We start from the raw sequence: 12,285 nt of genomic DNA on the forward strand, positions 1-12,285 counted from the left end.
CCTGTTTAGATCCTGAGAACTCGAGACAGTTCTGAACTCAGACTCTCAGATGCTGGGGGAGTATTTAGTTTTTTATGTTAAGCTAATTCTGGTCAATTGCTATCTCCAAGTCTTGGAATTAAATTCTAATACCTACTGGTAATTTCTTTTTGTTGGATGTCAATAAAAATTAAGATACATTAAGAGGGAAAAGTTGTGAGCATGTACGCACTTATGGATATGAAGTTAAACTCAGGTGGAATAGTTTTATTCTATTTCATGGCTTTGCTTTGCAAATCATTGACTTTCTGTTTTTCATTTAATGCCATTTATAACAAACTTCACCTTTGAAATCCTACAAAACAAGATTTACTGGAAATATTAAAGGTTTTTAATGTTTATGTCTTAAGTCATTGTGACATTCTATTGGTATATTTCAACAGCACTATGTGTGAACCTACAACAAATACTTTCCAGGCTGTCTTTATTTGCATCTGCTTACAGACATTTGAAGCCTTTACATTATGGGATTTCAAGATCATTTTGTAATGAAACATATATAAGAGGATCAAAATATAATCAGTCCCAGGCGCTGATATCAAACCTCGGAGGAATATATTCCTGAAACATAGTGTTTGGCACTTAACATCGACAGTGTACAAAACAGGCATGTTTTAAACAGTTTGAGTAACAAGCCTTACATTTGAAGTTAAATGTTAACCATCAGGCAGAAGTAAGTATAACGAGGATTATGACAATAAGATGATGATAAAATCTAACAGCCCTGGATCTGCTCATGGCAGACGCTGTTTCTTCCTACGTTGTCAGCTGACAGCAAGAGCCCAGGGAAGGAGCCTGTGGTACTGTAAGAAACTGTCTCCTGTGTCTCCTGAGATGGGCAAAGAGGACAAGATCAGAGCTAATCAGCTTAATTTGCAGAGGGCCAAGACAAGTGAAATAAATCAGCTGGGAGCCACACTGATCTAGCCTCTTCAGTGAAGCCTTCATAGGCATGGCTCCTGCCAAGACTGTATCTTCTCAGAAATCATAAAAGCAGACATAAAAAATACACAGCCCAAGTTGTGCGCTGAAGCACCAGATACTCAAGATTTCTCTTTCAGTGTCTGCTTCAACAGATGCAGAACACATCTCTATCAGCACAAACGTACGTGAATATAGTCCTCAGCGCGTAGTGAGCCAGACTGACCTGGGGAGTGGGTGCACATCTCCCTGAACCCCTGAGTGCATTTGTCCCATTCTAAGGGAAAAACACAAAGAGAAAGAGAGAAAATACAATTTGGGAATAGTGTCAAGAATGAAGTCTGACAAAGAGGTCAGTGACAGAAGGTTGAATGAAAAATCAATTAAACCATTTCTCCAATATTAAAAGGAAACATGAACTGTACAGTGCTCAAGAGAGTTAAGGAGCCTATGGAAAATACCACTGGGATTATCCTGTCAAATATCAGATGTAGCCTTGGGTATTTTACTCAGCAAAAAATGTCTTAACAGGGGTTATATGCCAGATATCAAAAGTCGAGGAAACAGCTGTGAGCCAAGAGGGTGCAGATGATTAAGACATTGGATTTCAGTATGCACAAATAGCAAGAAATGGATTAATATATGAATTAACGACTTAGTGCCAGAAGCTTTGAAGTGAAACATCAGACTTAGAGAAGGATGAAAAATCAGAAGGAGAAAAGAAAAAGAACGAGGCTCTTGACATGTAAGTAGCACCTAAATCAATCAATGGGACATGCCAACTAACCAAGAGTTTTATTGCCACAAAGGCAATAAAAAGATCCAATAGGTTAATTACTTGACTTCAACAAAGCACCAGGAAGGTCAATGCACTTGGTAGCACTTTCTCATAAAATGAAGGAAAACAAGATGACATGCATAATTTCTTTCCTGTCCAAGGGATTGTGCTGTGGATATTGGAAGTTAAGCCTGATCAGCACAGGTTGTTACAAACTGGCTGTCTTAGCTGGAGTTACTTTGACATAAACATCTTTCATAAGTGTGTGACACTGGATACTATGGCAGAAAGATGTATACAGAAAGAGAAAAATTCTTACAAAAAAAAAAAGTGGGTTTCTTATTAGCTGGAAAATGTATTCTGGGAAAGAAGAAAAAATATCAGACAGGGAAATTGTATTCTTAAGTGAGCTCAGCAGGGGTAAGAGTACTTAGGCAAATGAATTCAGTGTTAATGAAGGCAAATTTAACAAGCTCTGGTTCTTTGATTATTTTGCCTTATGCATGAAGACAAATTCAGAACCCTCAGAGGACTTGACTATCAGAAAATGTAAGGTGATTTCATATTTTAGTATTGCTAATTAGTTCATCCACACACACAAATTAAGAGGCCATTAAACTGCCTGCCAGTAACGTACAAGACACTGAAAGAGATAAGAAGCTGTAGTCCTATACATTAGAAGGTTAACAACACCGGGTCTTACCATTCCCATACGGATATGTGTAGCAGGTAAGTGTGTAAACTGAGGCTTTAGGGCTTAAAGGAAGCTTTCTTTTAGGGCTTAAAGGAAGCTACACAGACTTGTTAAAAATACATATTCCAAAGTACAGGTATCATTTCTCAGTTGTGCTCTACAGATGAAAAAGTTGCTGGTAAAAGAGCCACTTTACCACAGTTTGGCATAGAGGAATCTCCAACATGCTGTTGGTTGCTCCCAGTAGTGAACAGACTAGCAAAAAAAAAAAAAAAAACCACCAAGTTTTTTATAGTAGCCAAGAGCCAGAAGCACACACATTTGCACTACCAAGTTGTTGGGTTTTTTTTCCTGTCTTTGCCCCTTCAGCTCAACATCACATCCACTTGAGGTTCTAAAGGCAGTTCAGGAAGACACTGTGACCCCCCTTCACCAGCAAGATTTAGGAGGATACCCATGGCACTGGATGAAATGGAAAGCCACATCTTTAAGAGAACACAACAAAAGAGCTGGGGACAAGCCTTGCCCTGCGCACCTTTGTTAGCACTCAGCCAGTTCCAAATTGATATCCTTGAATGATTTGCATTGGTTTCTACTTTACACTTAACAATACCTGTTCATTCTTGACTTGAATAGTTGTTACTCCAGACATCCTTTAAAAGCAGCTCACACATCTCCCAAGGAGGGCAGAGCTGGGCACATCCCTTTTTTACTTTTTTGTTTGTTTTTATTACACTGAAGAAAGATGGACTGGATGAGCTATAACATGCACTTAACCATCCATAGGCTCTCTCTCTCATATGCGTATTAGGTGCATTAGACTTTTTCCTCAGTTAAGTATTATGTCAGTAGACATCAGAAGTATTGAAGAAAGGCCCATCTCTTCATCATTCCTAAATAGTTTATTCAAACTGGTTAATATCCACACATTTTTTTCATCCAGAAAAAGTCTCAGAGTTTTTCCTACTGTTAAAAGTCTAGGAAGAAATCTTGTAAGTCCTGCTTATATATTCCATCCTTGCTATGCCTATGAAGAATATATTCTCAGTTATTTGTGGTTTTCCATTTTCAACATGAAAACTGAACATTCTTATTAACCTTTGCACTGACATCATCTCCTAAAAAGTCCAGGGAGAACAACTGGGTCATTTGAAAAGTTTACATAGTCATGTAGACCAAGAAGACCATCTTGATTATCTGGTTCGACTTCCTGTAGAGTATACATCAGAGCATTACACCCACAATTTTTGAATGAGCTACCACAGATTTCTAAAAGGCCATTCAGCTCCGATTTAAAGAATTGTAGCTGGGCTGGCTACATGGAAAGTCTTAGCATAAAGAAAGATGGAGAAGTCCTGTTCCACTTTAATTGAAAGCTGCAATCATTCTTAAAAATAGATAAGAAAGTCTTTCCTAAACGTTTATCTTGCTCCCTTCCCAAGGCAATTTAAAAGACAAACCAGCACACTCTGCATATGCCTAATCAAGAATTACCATTAAGTTTTCACATTCCACAATTTGTCAAAATGTAAACAGATAATGATTTAAAAAAAAGTGAATTAACTGTGTCACATTAATTATTCCTATCATGTTAAAAAGACAAAAAAAAAAATCTAGGTTGATTAAAAAAATCCTTAGGAATAAAACTGAATAGACTCTCTTGTTCTCTGTGTTACCCCGGTGTGGGTGGCTTGGGTATTTGCAAACAGAGATAAAAATCTGTGAGCAGCAATTCAGACTTCTATGCCTCAACTCGTTCGGGGAGCAATATGCTCGTTTGGAACTTCTGATTTGAATAATTACATTAAATCAACAGCACAACGGGGAAAATGAGGGATGCACAATCAATGAGAGATTCAGAAATATTCTATGCAACATTATTAGCAAAGTTTTATTCAACATAATCTGCTTCAAGAGTCACTACTGCAGTTGTGAATGTCTGTCGAATTTAGGTGCCTGCTTCCCCAGTGCCTGGCAGAAGAAAATAAGTGCTTACTACCACAGTGCTTCGAGAGCACGCGCATATTTTTTGTGGGGTAACGATGCTTAAAAGTTACCATCGCTATGACTAAGGTACAGCACTTCTAGTATTCCCTCATTCAGAAGGTGGTAAGTTGTCATTTGCAATGAGTAAGCAGAAATCAGCCATGACTGTGTAATAAGTTCTGCGTAGCCAAAGGTGATGGTAATAGAGACTATTTCAGGTTTTGTTTTTCTTTTTAAAAACAGTTCCAAACGAAAATGACTGAACTATGAACAGACAGAATCTATGAAGACCCATAAAGCTTTTACGAACAGAGGTGGATGCAGCTTGCTTTGGGCCTGTACTATGGAATAAACACACATCATCATAATCCTTAAGTAAAGTTTCACGATATTAAGCTAATAAAAGCTCAGACCTTAATTAGGGTAAAGAAAACTTATGCCCTTTATGATTTGAAATTAATAGGACTTTAATTGCTATAATTTCCAGTGCTATTTTTCAGATTGGCTTTAATGATCATTGTGTAATTGTGCATGTGTTTTTGTAATATAAATAGTTCAACCATTTAATTTCAATTTTTTAAAATGGAACTGGGACAAGTCCACTTGATGTACTAATGACCTGCAAAATTTCAGGTATTATCAGATATGAAGAAGATGGCAGATCAATGCTAAAACTACATTTTCAAAACATGTCTGTAGTACAAGCTTTCAGCTGAGTAGTAGCTATTCTAGCAAACATCTCTGCTCAAATTGGTATGCATCGTTCATTATCTCATTCATATTGCTATCACTAGTCTTTCTACTGTAAACAGTAGCTTCAAATTACTGAAGCAACTCCCAAAAAACAACACTGAAAAGCCTTTACATCTCTGCCTTCCAAAAACATGCAATAATCCACACCAGTATTTTGTGATATGCTCACAAGGTCAACATTTTCAAAAGAATGAATAGTGAGACTTTCAATTCTGGGGTGCTAATTTTTTGATCCTGTAAAGAGGTGTTTGGAGAATGAGTTTTAGGACTAAATAAACCATTATCCAGGCATGGGATGTCCACTGATGCACACTACTAACAATCTTCTCTGGAGATAGAAATGCACCCCTTACTCTAGGGAACATAGTGATACAACAAATACTGAAAACTACCACAATGCTACCAACTTCTGCATCGCTTTCACTGCTCATCTTTCACTTCAAGGCAAGAAGCTTAAAAAATTATGCTAACCCTATTTTAGGATCGTGGAGCATGGGGCGGAGGTTCTTTTTTGAGCAGGGCTTTGTTTATCTTCTGCTCTGTTTCTTCTGCCCTCCCTCCCCAAACATTGCCTCCTCACCCCAGCAGAGAAAGCGGAACAGGTCTGAGGGTTGAAGGCTTGAAGCAAGTGAAGTTCCTGCTGGGGTGTGGTCCCAGAGTTCAGAGAAAAGAAAGCACCCCAGGTCCCTGAGTTATTCCTCCCTTCCCCTCCTCCCTTAGAGCAGCACATTCTGCTTCCCTCTTTGCCTGAATGACTAGTAACTCCCAACACAACACAAATGAATTGGGCCTTTCCTTAGGAAGCCTGAAATTTCCACGTCTTTCTCCTCTCAGAAATTAAGTGGTGCTAGCTGGGTCATACCATAGTCACACTTATAAGTAGGAATATTTCAGAAAAAGAAAAACAAGCCTGACACAAGAAACCCAACAACAAAAACAAACACCTCAGAGTTAGCCATGGACAAACTGTATCACGTTATGGCAATCAGGGACCAACAAGTTTAAAAACAAAAGAAAATACGAAAGAATTTGTAAAAGCTTTAGGCGAATCTTCAATACTTTCCCATGTTTTATCAAAATATCTTTCAGCAAAATAGCATAGATAGCACATCAAGACAAGATCTGATCTGACTGATGCAGGAAGGGTTTTGTTTTTTTTTTTTTTTTAAGTAAATTCAACTAGAGCACACTCCAAGAGTTAACAATGTGAAAAAGAGGAAGGAGCTTGAGGTTAAGGTTAAGGGCAGTATCACAAGGATAACAGACTGAAAATAGGAAAAGAAAAATGTTAAGGCTGACATTAGGAAAACATTTATTATCGTGAGGATGATTAGATAATGGAATAATTTCCCCAAGGAAGTTGTTGAGTCAAACACTAGAGGCATTCAAAGGAAACCTAGATAAAAACACCAGGCGATTGATCTGGAGGGCAGCTCTGCACTAATGACCCAAGAGGCTCTTTTCAACTCATTGAGGATTCTCCTCTTGAAAACAAAAATTCTGAACTTTCTACAGCAACATGTGAACAAAAAGTAAATGCAAAACATTGCACAAAACCAGAGAACACATTTAACTGGAACCTTGTTTTCAGTTTACAGATTTTTTCATCTATAGTACCAATAATCTGTGTCTATATAGGCATTCATTACTTCCAGAAAGTCTTACCACATATTGATCAGCAAAGTGACACCAAGAAGATAAATACAGCTATGAAATATATCTTCCAAGGAAGTGACAGGAACTATAAAACTTGCCTTATGAAACACGATGGACATCATGAAGAAATCCAGCAAAAAATTTTCTGAAAAGTCTCTGTAGTCAAATCGGAAGAAGATTACAGTAAAGCTCAAAGTAACAAATTGATTAATAGGATTACAGAATGAGGAGCGGAGAAGTTTCATCCCAGCAACTGTTATCAGGATAATATCACAGCTGTAAGAAAGGCAGAAAGAAAAACCTAATCAAGTCAAAGTCATAAAGCATTAAATTATGAAGCTCTTAAATTCAAATAGTTGTACCAGATGTATTTTAGATTGCTATGTATATCTAAATCTATACATCTTATTGATTCCTGACATTCATCTTATGTTCTTTTAATAATCACATTTATTTGACCCATGTGCAACTGCACATTTTCCCTTATCATTACCACACACTTGTAATCTGTAATAAAGAAAGAAGTCTATATTAAAACCAGTAGCATTAACTATTAAAAACCAAGAATCTAGAAAGGATACTTTTATATAGCTCTTAAAATTTCAGTTTTGGAAATATCTTGGCACTGCGATTAATACATTACTGTAATTTGAAAAAAAAAAAAGTCTTGAACCCAGTCCAGTTTTTTTTATTACTAGAAATGTCACTTGATGACAGAGTTCATAATAATTATCCTAATTTCATTACACACAATGCCAAAATGCTGGATAGAGACACCCATAGATGTGAGGTGCTTGAAGTTCTTACCATTGTTCTTGACTGGAAGGTCATCTATTCTATATAATAATTATTTCATCAGATGAAAAGAAATTGTGTCTTGTATCTATGTGTTGTAAAATGCATGCAGTCTGCATTTTACTCTCCCTTATTATATTCGAGTGAAATTAAGCTGAGAACTCTAACTAGTAAGTGACCACACAGAAAATCAAGAAATCCAATCTTTAAAAAAATTAAAGTGCTCGCTGCTGTATCTCCAAGAAGATAACATTCCTCTTTTAACTCTCCAGAAAACTACAGTTTTCTGTGTAAGAAAAGGAGTTTCAGATGGAGTTGATACTGGTGAAAATAGATGGGACTTCAATGCGTAATGAGTGACTCAAAGTAGTCCAGGTATTTGCAAAATGTATGCAAGGTTCTCATCCATCCTGCTGCGAACCAGGAGAATACCTGCTGCCATGAATGACACCTGACACGCCAGAAAGCTCTAAACAGGTTTTCATCATTCTAGCAAGGCTCCTAAGTCTTTTATTTTATGTGGCATTTATTCATTACTGTGTATCATCCGTAATGCAGATGCAACTTTATTTGAGTGCAGGTCATTCTAAAGGATCACCAGGACATCACTGTTGGAATGAAATACCAAGCTAACCTTATTTTTCACCTTGTCAAAGCTGTTCTTTTCAATTTGCCCCAGATGTCTGAACAGAAAGCCTAGTGACTAAGCCAAATGGATTCTGAAGCCACTAGAAGCCATCCCAGTGTGTCCTGTATGAACCAGTTGGACCTCGCATTTTTCAGAAAGAAGAAAATTCCTGCAACATGGAGGAAATTTCACATGGAAAACTTACAGGTCATAGAGACACTGGATCTGTTAACACATGAAAGTTTTCACAAAAAATGTCATTTTATAAAATAATGCTCTCAGGGGTAACAGAAAATAATTTGCTCATTATCCCTCTTCTTTAAAGATATTGCCACACAAGATGCTTTTCCTGGGGCCTTAACTCCCAGCAGAGAGAAAGCAAGGGAAAGAGAAGGGGGGCTTATTTCTGAAGCCTCTGTGGCAGGTAACACGGGCAGGCTTTTCAGCTTGTCAGCGTGGGTCCCATTAATAACTGGCACATCAGGGTCTGGAAAACTCAAGCAAACTCCTGACTGTGAAGGAGCTCTTCTGCCTCCTCAAGAAGCAAACCGCTTCAGTCCTCTAAATCACAAAGCAAGGTGAAGCTTCTTTAAAAAAATATATTCAAATTAAGAAAAACTCCCAAAATCAAATCATGCAAAACGTGCCAACTCAGACCCTTTCAGAGGGGGAGAGTGCCACCTTCCCTTCTCTAAGGTACGATGTGGTCTGATCCTTGGGCAGTAAATAACTAAGAAATGTTCCAACAATAGAAAACAGGTATTTATGTATTACAGCAGAGAAAGTACAACTTTCAGTGACACTGTACATGGAAGGAGCAAGGAGAATCCAGGATCCCTCACGGGCTTACAGAGTTGAGGAGAAAGAGGTAGGATCTGAGGATGAATGTTTTGCGTTTGGCATTTACATGGTAGCTGTAGGGGAAGCGTATTAAAAAGGAGTGTCAGAGAAGAAGGGATACTGGGAGTGCTGTGGATAGACCTTAGTTACAATAAAAAGGAGAACACACAGGTTTTAAATCCAAGGTGATCACACAGACACAAGGGGGATGGGGAAGGGTAGGATTATTATGGTATTCCCCTACAGGCCAAACAATCAGAGGCAGACAAATGCAATTACTTTCTTTAATCTCAGCATTTCTAGGGGTCTGACTCACTACTTTTGAACACTTGATGGAGGTGATTCTTTAAAGTGCAATCTAGCTTAGAGGAATGACTATGTAAAAATAGCACCTTCCTAACCCTACATATTTGCTCTGTGCATGCATTCAGTCATGTCTGCTAACTAGTGACAAATGACATTTTGATTACTTTTTAGTTCTCCCAGCCTTGCAGAACCAAATAGAGGGATGTGCGTGAACTCAGTTTCACCCTGGACAACACACTTAAAATCCTGAAGCACCTTAGCCTTAGCATCTCCCAAGGAAAAAGGTCAACAGGGAACTTTACAGGCTGTCTCTGAGTTACTGGTGAGAGTCTCTCTGGAAAAGTAGCTGTCTAGGAGGAATATGCAGAAAATTTGACTGATGCCCTAGTCCTACTTTCAGCCCCTAAAAGCAGAGACCACCTTTTCCTTATAGTTGTGTAGTCCCTAAAGCTGTGTTGCTCTTCAAGAGAAAAGAATAATTAAAACAACATGTAATTTTTACATCAAAGTTCTTTTATCTAATATTTAAAGTTAAGAATCTAAATTATTATTAACACTGAGGAACTCCCCCCCACACAAGTTTTCCCTGCTATAGGAACCTTCCTTCCTTCCTGAAGACAGGCTGTTTCTTTGTTTTTATCATCTGCATCACTGTCAGTCTGATAAAAAGACTGCAGAAATTCTACTCACTGGGGATACTGCAGTCGCTAAGCCTGCTGAATATCTGCAGTAGGCAAGTCATTGACCAAAACGTTTACCATAAAAGGCTGTCTGCAAGGATCATGCTGTGAGACCATGGATCAGCATCACCAGTTCTGCCTAGTATCAGAGACATCAGACTTCAGAAAAACTTCTATTCCTACCTTTCTCAAAACACTCTTAATGCAGGACTACCCACCATTTTGCACTCTTGAATATTTTATTCAGTCTTGCCTTAAAAGACTTGTGTGGTAAAGCTTTTGATAACTCCTTTGGGAGACTACGCCATAGTCTTAAAAATCCTCAGTTAGGAAATGTTTCCTGATATCCAGCCTAGATTTCTCATTTTCATCTGATTAATTCTAGTTACCCCACTGTGTTTATGCCCATCAAACACCTGCAGCCTGGTATAGCATTTCTTGCTTTTAATTGACATTTAGACATTCCAAATATATCTATATATAGGTCTTTAATCTTTTAATTTCTCTCTCTCTCACTGGAGTCATGTCTTAGCATGTGCCAAGGTAGTTTTGCTTTTTTCTTTCAGCAAAGCCAATGATTATTGTATACTGAACTAATAATGCATGAAAGCAAACTGTGAGAAGCAGACAGACTTATTTAAGAAACAAATTTCATTCCTCAGTCTTCAGTCTAAAACCAAATATTCTACTCATCACATGCTTTGAGTTATAATCTACTTACTGTGTACCAAGCTTCTTGTATTTACTAATTGAGAAAGCATCAATGGTGAGGGCATTCAGTATTATAGCTGGATACAAAATGTATTTCTCAAAGCACTGAAGCCACACATAGAGCCTTTCAAACCACATCAAATGAGCAGCATCTGAAATAGAAATTCAGGTAACAGATCATTTCATCAAATTACCAGCATTTTTTGCACTGCAATACCATAGAATGAATTAGTTAGCTCACATTAATACATATAATAAACAAATTTATGAAACAACGGAATTCATAATTCACAACTGAGAAATAATTTTGTTCTCTGAATTTAGAGAGTATCTGTTTTGCTGCTTATAACTGCACTCATGAGAAACACTCAGAAACAGTAAGAGATGGTACCTGCTAGATGGTAGTTTCTACATAATCCATTTACTAGTTACTATATTAAATAGCACTTTCAGTGATGTAATGACTCCGGAGAGGCCCCCCCAGCTCTGGCACTGACTTGGTGGATGACCTAGGCAACCTCATTTGAACCCTGTGCCTCTCTTTCTCTATCTTATAGTGGCAAAACACTGTTCATTAGACTGCAAAGTATTGTTGACCTCATTGATAAATGAAATATCATTTGAGATCCAAAGACTTAACAGGAGCTAGAAACTGTCATAGATGTTTCTCAAAACACTTAAACAGCCATTGTAAAAAGTATCTGCCAGAATTGTATCATTCACCAGTAAAGAATATGTTTTTTTGCAATAGACTTTTCCAACACCACCACAGTGCTTAATGAGTATTAAACAAGAAACAAATGCCCTGTGCAATTCAACTGCCATGAGAACTTAGGTGAACTAAGTGAAGAAACACTTCTGTACGGACAAAAATAGTATCTTTATTCTCAACTGAGCTCAGCTAGACATGGTTATTGGAAAAACAGTGAATGTAAAAAGGCAGAACTTGGTATTGACTCAGAAATAACAATGCCAGCTACTGAATCACCCATACTCTTCCCTGAAGAAATAAAAATAATTATGTATACACATCCCACCCTCCCACACACACCTTCTCAATGACAGGCAAAGACAACATGCTGAATCAACAGATTTCTATGTTCTACAGGCACAGCTGTATATTGTATAGGCTCAAAGAGAAAGATCTAAAAGCAATCCCTCCAAATTAGCCTTAAGTCATGCTTTGCCACTATCTTAAGATAAGGCAATGATCCTGCAAAAATCTGCCTGCAGAAAATATGATCAAGTTCTGTTTCTTGTTATAATGTAAAATTATTTCTTTCTCTTATTACCTAAAGGCCACCTCCTAAAAGTTCATACACACAGTGAAAAGTGCACTTTGGAACTAGCTGTTATTCTCCATTCCTCTCTCCTCCTCCTGAACTACAAATCGCTCTCAGAGCTCCACTCAAGAACTTCATCCAGATGCCCAAACCTGAGCTTTGTGTAAGAACTCAAGATTGAATAAAGAGATGTGCATATCAAGTAGGCAAAAAAG

At 37.7% G+C, this 12,285-nt stretch overlaps 1 protein-coding gene across 1 annotated transcript in view; it reads right to left on the bottom strand.

Moving 5' to 3' along the window:
* PCNX2 (pecanex 2) overlaps window positions 1–12,285 on the bottom strand; it is a 157,438-nt gene that overhangs the window by 64,894 nt on the left and 80,259 nt on the right. The window contains exons 20-21 of the mRNA XM_081998404.1: window positions 10,798–10,939; window positions 6,926–7,103 (exon numbers count right to left, since the gene is read on the bottom strand). Of these exons, the coding sequence (XP_081854530.1) occupies window positions 6,926–7,103; window positions 10,798–10,939 (320 nt within the window). The remainder of the gene's footprint in view (window positions 1–6,925; window positions 7,104–10,797; window positions 10,940–12,285) is intronic.

This window comes from Phaethon aethereus (genome assembly GCF_964289735.1).
Source record: "Phaethon aethereus genome assembly, chromosome: 3".
Classification (NCBI taxonomy): domain Eukaryota; kingdom Metazoa; phylum Chordata; class Aves; order Phaethontiformes; family Phaethontidae; genus Phaethon; species Phaethon aethereus.